General features: G+C 48.3%; 1 protein-coding gene across 5 annotated transcripts in view; it reads right to left on the bottom strand.

Annotated features, from left to right (window-relative positions):
* The window catches only part of TP53I11 (tumor protein p53 inducible protein 11), a 442,907-nt gene that overhangs the window by 42,645 nt on the left and 388,056 nt on the right, over positions 1–12,206 (bottom strand). For all 5 annotated transcript variants that reach the window (XM_085643446.1, XM_085643443.1, XM_085643442.1 and 2 more), the window contains 2 exons: positions 10,549–10,607; positions 7,335–7,383 (listed from right to left, as the gene is read on the bottom strand). In XM_085643446.1, coding sequence (XP_085499572.1) covers positions 7,335–7,383; positions 10,549–10,607 — 108 coding nt within the window. The remainder of the gene's footprint in view (positions 1–7,334; positions 7,384–10,548; positions 10,608–12,206) is intronic.

Here is a 12,206-nt window from a genome sequence, read left to right as displayed (position 1 = left end):
TACGCAAATAGGTCGTTGCACACATATGACACTATCAGGACTGAACGAGTAACAAGAAGGTGATAGTCCTCAGGCAGGAGAGGCTCTTACAAACAAGGAGATATTATGTTAGTAGATGGGAAGGGAACATACCTTTCCGATAGATTAAAACCGGTTCTTTGCTTTTTGACACCGGGATGCGGTCCGCTGGGCGGATCGCCCCTATTAACCCTTGGTACTTGCGAGACCCCAAAATTCGTGATAGCCTTGTTAAGTCGATTGATCTGTATTTTCTCGAGAATGAGGGGTCGGTGTTGTCCTCAGTGTCCCTGTGGGAAGCCTTCAAAGCAGTGCTCCGCGGGCATGCCCTATCCCAGATAGCGGAGGCTAAGAGGGTTAAGAATGAGGCGGTGGTGAAGCTGGAGACTGAAGTATCGGGGCTGGAGGCAGCTTTGGAGACGGGTGTCACTCGGGACGGGCTTCACGCCCTCAGCTTGAAGCAGTTTGAATATAAGTCTCTTGTTACTGACGCTGCCAAGACCATGTATAGGGAGCAGCAGGGTAGGTTGTATGATGCCGGGGACAAGGCGGGTAAACTGATTGCTTGGTTGGACAAGAAGGAGAGAGTGAATCGTGTGGTCCCGGAGCTTCGGGTTTCGGATGGAGTGTGTGTGACTGACCCTGGTGAGATTGTGGAGTGTTTTGCTGACCACCTCCGGGCGGTGTACTCCCCGGTATCTGATAGAGATGAGGATGACTCTCGTCTCTTGCTGCGGGATATTGCCTTGCCCGGCTTATCCGTCGAGGATCGTGAGCAGATGGAGGCCTCCCTGTCTGTCGACGAGATCGCTACCGCGATTCGTTCCCTTCGCTCGGGCAAGGCTATGGGCCCCAACGGACTGCCGATTGAACTGTATAAACTACGCCCGGATAAAATCGCGCCCTTCCTCCGTCGTATGTTTCTGGAATCGCTCGAGCGGGGTTCCCTTCCCGACGACCAGCGTCTGGCTACCATAGTTGTGATTCCCAAGGACGGTAAGCCACGAGACCGCTGTGCCTCATATAGGCCTATTTCCCTACTAAATGCCGAACCGAAAATCCTTGCCAAGGTCCTCGCTAATCGCTTGCTGAGAGTTATATGTGATCTGATACATCCGGATCAATGCGGCTTTATCCCGCATCGTAATACCGCTCTCAACTTGCGGCGTCTCCATGGCGTCCTCGCTAGGGCGGAGTCCTTCTCTGAACCGGCCATATTGGTTTCCTTAGACGCCACGATGGCCTTTGATACCATCGAGTGGCCATTCCTTTGGGCCGTCTTGGCGAAGTTTGGCTTTGGGGAGGGATTTATTAGTTGGGTTAAGCTCCTCTATGCTGGACCAATGGCTCAGGTTGTTGTCAATGGGCGGGTTTCTCGGCCCTTCGCTCTCGGGAGGGGTACTAGGCAGGGGTGCCCATTGTCCCCTCTGCTCTTTGCTCTCGCCTTGGAGCCGCTCGCTGCCTGGCTCCGCTGGGAGCCCTCGATCAGAGGGATCCGGTGGGCCCCGGGCTTCGAGGATCGGGTCTTGTTGTACGCGGATGACATTCTTTTGTACCTCACCTCGCCGCGGAAGTCGCTCAATGTGCTTTTTGATGTTCTTACTTCCTTCGGGAGAAATTCGGGTTTGATAATTAACTGGTCCAAATCTTGCGTGTATCCTATCTCCGGTGGCCTTCCTCTCTTGCCGCCTCGGCTTCCGATCCAAACATCTCAATCCGGCTTTAAATACTTGGGGGTGTACGTTTCGTTGGACCCGGCGGCCCGCTACGAGCAGAATCTCCTGTCTCCCCTCCGGCGTATGAGGGTGGATACGGCTCGGTGGTGTAAGTTGCCCTTGTCTCCACTTGGTCGCGCAGCACTGTTTAAAATGATGTCCCTTCCCAGATTTCTTTACGCACTCCAGAACTCCTTCGATATCATTCCGGCGGCCTACTTTAGGGAAGTGGGGAGTTTGCAGAGGAGACTGGTTTGGGACGGTCGTGCGCGCATCGCTTTGGCAAAGCTGACTCTTCCCTGGTATGACGGGGGCATCGCGCTTCCTGACATTAGAAGGTACTATTGGGCCTCCCAGCTGGCTGCCATTAACCATGCTACGTACGCTCCTGGTTCGAACCCGGCATATGAGATGGATAAATTCCTGCTTCCCGGCGGTAACTATAACAGAGCGCTTTACTCTCGATCTGTCGGAAGGACCCTCACGGGCCCTACTAGGATTGCGGTACGGGTGTGGAAGGCGGCGAATGTAGCTGTGGGCTGGAGTGAGCGTTTAACGTGTGCTACTCCTTTATTCGCCTCAGAGCGCTTGGGAAGCCTCTGGACAACGAAAGGCTTTGAGCACTGGGATACGATCGGCATTAGCAGAGTGGGGGACCTATGGGTTAAAGGCGCGGTTAAATCCTTCGCGGCGCTTCAGAGCGAGTACGAGCTTAGTGAAAGGGAGTTCTTCCGCTATGCCCAGGTACGGCACGCCCTGCTCTCGGTCTTTGGGGAGGGGACCACGGTCCCTGTTTCTTCGCCTCTCGAGGACCGTATACTCGACGGACACGTCCCCGACAGTACTATCTCCCTGATTTATAAAAAATTAATAAATAATCGGGCTGATCTCTTGGTGCGACTTCGGGAGGCGTGGACGGGTGATGGGGTTGAGTTGGACGACGAGGACTGGCAGTCTGCGCTGTCATCCCCTAAGGAGGTTGCCATCCCGGCCCGTCTCCGTCTGGTCCAGCTTAAGATTCTCCATCGTGTCTATGTGACGGCTCCCCGTTTGGTCTCGATGGGGTTTTCTGACGACGGGCTCTGTAAGCGTGGCTGCCGGCTCAGTGCCACCTTTCTCCACATCCTCTGGGAGTGCCGCGAGGTGGCGGAATATTGGCGCCAGGTGCATGATGTTATGAAACGAGTCACTGGGGTCGCTTTGTTGCCTGAGGTGCGCCGATGTGTCCTGAATGTGTGGGAGCCCAATGACTATAATGCGGCCCAGGCTCGGTGGGCGGCCCTTGGGAACATGATCGCGAAGAGAGATATTGCGCAGCTTTGGGGTTCCCAACGGCCTCCCACCGTGTCCGTATGGAAGGAGAACATGGACTGGTGCATGTTCAGGGAGAAGACGGTGTATGTGGCTCGTGGTAAACCGGGGGCGTGGGGTAGAATCTGGGGTCAGTGGAATGTGTATCGAGGGACTATCTGTTCTCCCCCCCTGGTGGTTACGTCTGAGGTTGCCTTGTCCCCCTGATCCTTGATGGTTCCTTGCTTAATTTGTTCATCTGTGTATAGATTTGGTTTTCCCGTGGCCCCCCCCTCCCTCTCAGACTCCCCTCCTTTTTATTGACCACCCTAGGGTGGTCGGGTGTGGAGTTCCTCTACTGTGGTTAGACGCCCTTTCAATGTTTTTCGCCTTGCTTTTTGTTTTTCTTACTTTTGTTGATATTTATGTAAAAAGGGTATATCCTGACGTCCCTTTTGTGCAGTCTGATCTTCTGTAATTTAGCGGAGCCCCTGTGGGCCAGTCAATGTTTTTTGACCTGCTCGATCATTTCTGAATACTAGCGGCCGGCCCAGGAGGTTGTAGGCCCGTGCTTGTACCCTTTTTCTCTGCACAATAAAAACTTTAAAAAAAAAAAAAAACGGTTCTTATCCTATAAGTGCATCAGGACATATTTATATCCAACCGCTGACTTGAAACATGAAGTTATCCTACATCCGGATGGGTAGAGATTGGTATAATGCATGTCATTATTCATTATGGTGGCTGGGAATGTGCTGCTATCCTGCTGTTGCATCCATCCATGTTGCTGTCCGATTGTTATATTATTGAAATCCTACTTTTCGGTCAAAACCTGTCGGTCCTGTACAACTTAACAGTAAAACATTCAGACGGTTAGTAGGATTTCAATATCTTCCCATCTGGCGATGGGGTAACATTATGTTTCAAACTAATGGATGGAAACATGTTGTTGCTGTTGCTTTATGGAATGATATTGGTATTATATTATTGGATTGAAATATGGTGCTCCCTGCTGCTGGATGGGAGCAGGAACATGGATGCCAGCAAATGTCCCGCTACTGGATGGAGGACAACCGCGTCTGTCTCCTAGAGCTGAATGGGAACTTGTTACATCCTACAGCTGGATTGGAAACTTTGTTACTAATTTTGCTGGACAATAACATGTTGATACCACATTGGTGGATACCAGCATGAAGTTCCCCGATGCTGGGCGGGAAAATTAGGATTCTTGCTTTTCCATTGGACGATGATGCTTGAATGGCTTGATCGAAACAGTGATATCCAACCATTAAAACATTTTCGTTAGCTAGAGCTACACAGGAACATCTTGGCAACTCGGAGTTGGATTGAAACGTGTTGCTATCCGTTTTACTGGACGACGACATGTTATCCTATTGCTGGACTGGAACATATGGAATTCGTGTTTTTGGATCGAATCTTGTCGCCATCCTATTGTACGGATTGATGCGCATGGTATTTCTACAGTGTAAACCTAGCCAAAAGACAGCGGAGTGCTGTACATGGTCAAACACAACTGTAAAGTCCGCAAGTAGTGGGAGTGGTGAGTTGTGGACGATTTGCATCTTGATGTAGTGTTACTTCAACTCGTTCCTTAACTTGAACAGTGTTGGGGCCATCCTGATAAATATATGGAGCTGCTGTTTCAGATCCTGGGTGTCGAAATGGAAAAGGCCTGCTGTCTTGTTTTTTTCTTTTTTACACTTCTGAGGGAGCAGTACTATGAGGTCCTGGCAGCGGGTGCGCTGGGAACCACCAGTGCTGGTGAGCTTGTCTGCAAGGTAAGTGGGGTGCTGGTTGGGATGGATTTATAAACTAATGACAGCTTGTTCAGAACATACTGAAATCCTACTGTTGAGTGGAAGCAGTTTCCTGGTACTGGTTTGGGAAATCCTACTATTGTACCGAAACATGTTGGTATCCTACGACGCAGTCACAAAGACATTTCTACTGCTGATAAATTGACATACATTAGCAGCAGATTTAAGCATGATATCAAAAAGATCGAAAAATGTTGGTTGTGTTTCATTGCATACATTAGCAACAATACTTCTTGATGAGGTATTTGTAAATGGAAATAAGTTAACTTCATAAGTTGTATAATTTAAACTATTTTGTTTTACTTGTTCCAGCTAAGAACAGAGCATCTGATTTTGAATGTTCATGGCACAACATTCTCTCAAATAAAACCTTAGCTAAAGGTATGGGTTAGCATAAAGTGGATAGAGGTGGGAAAGGGACTGGTGGCATGAACAAGGCATACGTTGAGTAACTATCAAGACAAAGAAGAAGGCAGCATACATGGAAAAAGGGAAGCGACGACATGGAGAGGAATTCACAGGATTAAGGGGGAAAACAGCAAGGAAAAGATTTAGAGTTAGAATCAGTTAAAGAAAGAGTAAACCCAATGATAATAAGACTGAACTACCAACAAAGAAAAAAATTGCTCTGAGGATAGATTCAGTAGTGCCGGATCAAGAGAGTAAAAGGTAATAATACGAGACAAGAGCATAAGAGTCATGTAGGTGAACACGAATAGAAAGATGGCAGGAGAAAATGGGTATTAGGAGAGGAAAATGTAGGGGTTGGGAGAACTGAGGGAAGTGAGTTATTGGGGAGAGAATAATCTTAAAAAGGGGGTATATGTGATATGGAGAGAGCAAGAAACAGAGGAGGCAGTAACTTTCAGTAGCGCGGCAGGTGCAGTAGCACCGTGGCCTCAAAAGTGAGAGGGTTTGTTTTTACTACCAAACCAAGTGCTGGTGGGTGTTTGAATTAAGAATTTGGCACTGTTAAGCTTTAGGGCCCAGAGCAACCTTTCTACGCTAGTGGCAGCTCTGAACGTGTCAAATGTCCAAGAGTTCAGTGATGAAAAGGAATTCTGGCCCAACTTGAAAGTTCCATTAAAATAATTGGATTGATTGCCCTGACATTTAGTAAGGAGATGGGCACTGTTCAAAGTAAAAATGGAGTAAAATGGAGACTGGAGCCTAAATGGGAGTCATTTGAGAGCAATGAATGACTGAATGCTGTGTCACTCCTGTAGAGTTCCCTCCCAGCACAGTCAATACGGCACAGGAACTCAGCTCAGAGAAGTAGGTGGCTGTGCAGTGCCCTGTGATGCCCCCTGATCCCATCCCTTGCCCTGGAGGCTGCTGTAACTGGCACCTGATGATGTGCAAGAGAAGGGGTTCAGAGAAAATTGTGACTGATTGCGGGACACACTTCACATCGCGCCAAAAGAAGGAGCTTTTGGTTCCCAATGCCTATCGTAGAACTGCCTTGTATCACCCGCATGAAAATGGGCCAGTAGAATGATTCGGTCAGATGTTGGGTGAGAGAGCTCAATTAATTGTGAGGAGTGGGTTGCATTGGAAGGAGGAACTATACAAACAGTGATGGGTCTACAGCACATTTCACCGCAGTACACAGGAGCGTCGCCGCCCATCCTAGTGCAGGGGTCAGTGAAAGAGTAGCAGTGGGACAAAGGGTGAGACTCCATTAAGAGGGAATGTCACTCTAGGCACTGGGAGAAGGACGTTTGTAGGTCATGCAACATCAAGGCCAACAAATGGGCACGTGCCAGGTTAGGAAACTATTTAGGCAGGGGAGGGAGGGGCCTAATTGGTCACAACCTATGAATATCATTAAAGTGAGAGGCAACACTATTGTTTTGGAAGGTGGGGGGTGTATCCAATTCCATAAATGTGGCTAACGGTCATCCTGAAGAAGTCACTGTGTAAGAGACTGCTAACGTCTGTTGCCTATATTATATATGTTTATGTGTATGTCCTATGATGGTGCTCACATACATATAGAATTGTGGAAATCTTCATTCATTGCATTGTTGTTGGGAAAGAGGGAGGAGTTGTGTTTCGAATTACATGTTGCACAAGATTAATGTTAGAAGTGGAAACTGTGATGAGGAGGTGAGAGACTCGTAGCAGCAGCGGTTTCTGCTGAGCGGTGATGGGGCAGGCGTGCATCTCTTATGTTCTTCAATAAACCCAAGTATCCTGTACATCCTGGTGCAGGAAGAGGACTCTTTAGACAACAAGTAGAAATGGAATCTGAGAGTCCTTCTGGCTTCTTTGCAGCATCATTAATGGTCATATTTGGAGGCCACTATGGGCTTTGTGGAGAGCACCACTGACAGACCCACAAGAAGCACCATACAGGAGCGGGCGGGGACGAGAGGTAACGGGCCTCTCTTCCCCCAACACTCCCAACCGACATGGTGTAGAAAGTCAAAGGCAAACTGAAGATATCAAGATATGGACACTGATTGCTTACCATGAGTGCAACGCCTGTAAACATGACCGCAGAGACGAACTGCCATAACCTATGGATGAAGACGAGGATAAGAGTGAGAGACATCAAGAGAGAAGAATAAAACAGTACGATTAGACATGCAGTAGACACCCACAGCGGCAAAGCAAAGGATCAGGTTGAAACACATGCACTCATCACATTAGAGAGACTTAAGAAGAAGGGGATGTGAAACATTTGGGACTCATTCAAACACTATCACTAGTGTTAAGGTGGACGGATCGAACAGGCTGGACTATCACTAGTGTTAAGGTGGACGGATCGAACAGGCTGGAGCTATCACTAGTGTTCAGATCTACTGCTCGAACAGGAGGGAGCTATCACTAGCATTCAGATCTACTGCTAGGACAGGCTGGAGCTATCACTAGTGTTCAAATCTATTGCTAGGACAGTCTGGAGCTATCACTCATGTTAAAATCTACTGCTAGGACAGGCTGGAGATATCACCAGTGTTCAGCTCTACTGCTAGGACAGACTGTAGATATGCCTTACACTGATATCTAAGATTGCCTCTGCATTGATGGCTGTCATGATTCTCACAATGACCTCTTGTTTGCCTGTTCGAGCAGTACACATTAACACTAGTGATAGTCCCGCCTGTTCGAGCAGTACACATTAACACTAGTGATAGTCCCGCCTGTTCGAGAAGTACACCTGAACACGAGTGATAGTCGCGCCTGTTCGAGCAGTACACCTTAACACTAGTGATAGTCCCGCCTGTTCGAGCAGTACACCTTAACACTAGTGATAGTCCCGCCTGTTCGAGCAGTACACCTGAACACGAGTGATAGTCCCGCCTGTTCGAGCAGTACACCTTAACACTAGTGATAGTCCCGCCTGTTCGAGCAGTACACCTGAACACGAGTGATAGTCCCGCCTGTTCGAGCAGTACACCTGAACACTAGTGAAAGTCCCGCCTGTTCGAGCAGTACACCTGAACACTATTGATAGTCCCGCTTGTTCGAGCAGTACACCTTAACACTAGTGATAGTCCCGCCTGTTCGAGAAGTACACCTTAACACTAGTGATAGTCCCGCCTGTTCGAGCAGTACACCTTAACACTAGTGATAGTCCCGCCTGTTCGAGCAGTACACCTTAACACTAGTGATAGTGCCGCTTGTTCGAGCAGTACACCTTAACACTAGTGATAGTCCTGCCTGTTCGAGAAGTACACCTTAACACTAGTGATAGTCCCGCCTGTTCGAGCAGTACACCTTAACACTAGTGATAGTCCCGCTTGTTCGAGCAGTACACCTGAACACTAGTGATAGTCCCGCCTGTTCGAGAAGTACACCTGAACACTAGTGATAGTCCCGCCTGTTTGAGCAGTACACCTTAACACTAGTGATAGTCCCGCCTGTTCGAGAAGTACACCTGAACACTAGTGATAGTCCCGCCTGTTCGAGCAGTACACCTTAACACTAGTGATAGTCCCGCCTGTTCGAGCAGTACACCTGAACGCTGGTGATAGTCCCGCCTGTTCGAGCAGTACACCTTAACACTAGTGATAGTCCCGCCTGTTCGAGCAGTACACCTGAACGCTGGTGATAGTCCCGCCTGTTCGAGCAGTACACCTTAACACTAGTGATAGTCCCGCCTGTTCGAGCAGTACACCTGAACGCTAGTGATAGTCCCGCCTGTTCGAGCAGTACACCTGAACGCTAGTGATAGTCCCGCCTGTTCGAGCAGTACACTTAACAGTAGTGATAGTCCCGCCTGTTCGAGCAGTACACTTAACACTAGTGATAGTCCCGCCTGTTCGAGCAGTACACCTGAACACGAGTGATAGTCCCGCCTGTTCGAGCAGTACACTTAACAGTAGTGATAGTCCCGCCTGTTCGAGCAGTACACTTAACACTAGTGATAGTCCCGCCTGTTCGAGCAGTACACCTAAACACGAGTGATACTCTAAATGTGCCACTCAATCCTTTTGCCCCAAGGTGAGTGTTTGTTGAAGAGGTTATGACAGCAATGTCCCTTTGAGAGCGCTTGCGTTCACTACTCCAAGAGCATATGCTCTGCATTGCACGTTGTTTTTAAGTCTAAATGTCTTTTGAGGGGGCTTTTTGTGAGTTTTTACTTCAATAAATACCCAGAGTGAAACAATGACGGCTCACCCATAATGTTTTCTGCCCATGCATTGCTTCTCGAGGCTGACAATGTTGTCTTATTTTGTGGGAAATTTTCACCCACAGTTGAAGCTATTACAAAATGTGCAACAGTGCATAACTTTGCTGTGACACAATAAAAAATACACAACCTTGTAAAGAGATGCAGTGGGCAAAGTGGTACATCTGTAGAGAGGCTAAGACTGCCAATGTACAGCATAGGCCCGCCTCTGCCTCTCTCCCCCTCCCCCAAACCCTTACCACCTCCTATTCCCCAACAGCCCAGCAGCCCAGCAGCCCCTGCTGCAGGGGCCCGGGCACTGAGACACATGTCCCCATCAGGTGATCTAGAGAAAGGCCGGTTATACAGCTGGGGCCAGATTTATCAAAGAATTGTGCTGCCCACGAGTCACACAAGACAACACAATCCATAAGTCAAAATTCCCAAGTCACAAAAAGCCACCTTACCTGGTCCTGTGTGGCTTGGCAATTCTAGAGTAACTGGGCAGCACAAGCTGCTGGCGCGCTCTACTCCGCTCCAAGAAGGTGTTAAATGGGGGGAGAGTGAGTGTGCCCACACATCCACTCATGCTTTTTGGCACATTAAGACTAGAAAACCGGGTAATGTGTCAAAATGGTATGGCCTGTCAACAGAGGCGCAACAAGCAGAACCATCTTTATTTCTCATGGTTGAGGAAGCCTCTATGGGTTATTTTTGTTCAGGAAGGGATTATCCCTTCTTGCACGAAAACAATCCTGCCTGTAATGCAAGCACCGTTTCACCATGGCGCAGGGGTGCCTGCAAGGGTGCCTGCATGGGTGCCTGCATGGGTGCCTGCATGGGTGCTAGCACAGAGAGCGCGAGAACGCGCCGTGTAATATGGCGCATCCTGCCCTCTGCATTTGACGGATTGCCTTGCTGCGTTGCGGTGCGTCATATCTTGATAACTCTAGCTCCTGGTCTTAATGCAGGAGATGGTGCTATGTGGGTAGCATAACTTGTGCAGAGCCGAACACACTCAGGCAGACAGAAGCAATCACACCCCGAGAAACCGCTCAAGAGGCCGTACCTGAGTCCCAGGGGTTCTCGCATAGCAAACTTGATCTCGTTGCCCAGCACCTGGCTGATCTACAATGGAAGAATGAGAAGAGAAAGAGCAGGGGTTAGAGGTCATCGATGAAAGGAAGGTACATGTCAGATACAACAGCCCATGCACACAGAGAAACGCACCAGTCAAAGCTAACAGCGCGAGAGAATACATCCTGAAAGGCAAACATCTGCCACAGACTCCCTCGACCTCTCAGGAACAAGGTGTTTTATCGCTCAGCAAAGATGCATCAAAGGAGTGTGAAAAAAGCCCTCACAGGAGGGGATCAGACAGACACGTGTGAACTAGTGGCAGCCACGGTGCACACTGCAGCGGTGTTTGCACAGCCCTGTAACGATAGTTATTACATGAAGGCTGTTGAAGCGTGTCAGATACAAACCCCTATATTTATAAATTCGTCTGTGTGAATGAGATTAAAGAAAAGGACACAGAAAACCGCCGGGAGAACGGGTTTCAAAGACAGCCTGTGAAACATCATTTTGCAAGAAGAGTCATTCAGTAGCAGTTCCCCGCAATTAAAGAGTCCTCCAGTGGCTCAAAATAGATGTATTTTGATTCAAGCTTTCACCAGGCTGATTACTCGAACATGTCTCTCTTTCACCTCAATGAGAACGAGAAATCCGGAGCGTCTGGGGTAAATGGTTAATTGTGAAAACTAGACGCGTGTGCAAAACAAACCGAATATGAAAAGCATTTATCGATCAGCAGACTCGCTATTGAGTGTGTCCAGGGACACAATTTAATAAACACCGAATTTACCACATAAATCTCAGAACACAGTGGAAAGTGGCAATCAACCCAACACCTGTGAAATATTACTGCTGACACTACCACCTCTAGCGCCTACCTGCAGAGGAGCTAAATACGTGCAGCTGTACAACACTGCAATTAACACAGCTGTGCAGAGACGTGAAAGAATACGTGGTAGAAAGTACTTTATAGTTATGTTGGTAGCGCACAGGGTTATTCACAAAGGTAACTGTATTGAAAAGGAACTGGCTTATATAACAGCTGCCCGTGTAAAAGATAGCAGACCACTAGATATAGGGTTGAGTAGCGCGATGAATAAAATACCCCCATCAGCTATAAATTTGAATCCTCCCTCTGACCCCTCAAAGTCCCATACCTCCCCTCTTCATTCTAAATTGCCAGTCATAGATCAGGTATTAAACAAAAGTCCGAAGGAGAAGCCGGCTGTGCCTGGCAATGAGGGTTTGAACAATAGTAATACTGGAAAACAAAGGATCATCAATTTACCGCCTGAGGCTAGTCCATACATAGTAATTCTAGCAGGTATCCCCGTTCTAAAAGAATCCATGCAAGAGTCGGTGGAAGCTCTTAAAAACAAGGTTATTAATTGGCTTACCATTAATAGACCGCTCCCCGAAGGAATAACCAGTGAAGTTTTGATGGTAAGAAGAGTTCCATGGCTGGGTGGTGTAAAGAAATCTATCGATGGAGATTGTGTCCTGGTCAATTTCAGGGACCCTAGGACCGTCTCTTACATATCCAACTGGCCTTATCGTGATAGGGGAACCTTTATCCAAGCTTTACCGCTATCCTTTTTACCCACCCCCATTACAAGTTCATGGAGAGGGTGATTGGGAACTAGTACGGAG

Source organism: Triturus cristatus, chromosome 3_1 (genome assembly GCF_964204655.1).
Source record: "Triturus cristatus chromosome 3_1, aTriCri1.1, whole genome shotgun sequence".
NCBI classification, from domain to species: Eukaryota; Metazoa; Chordata; class Amphibia; order Caudata; family Salamandridae; genus Triturus; species Triturus cristatus.
This window is presented reverse-complemented; position numbering and strand designations above follow the sequence as displayed.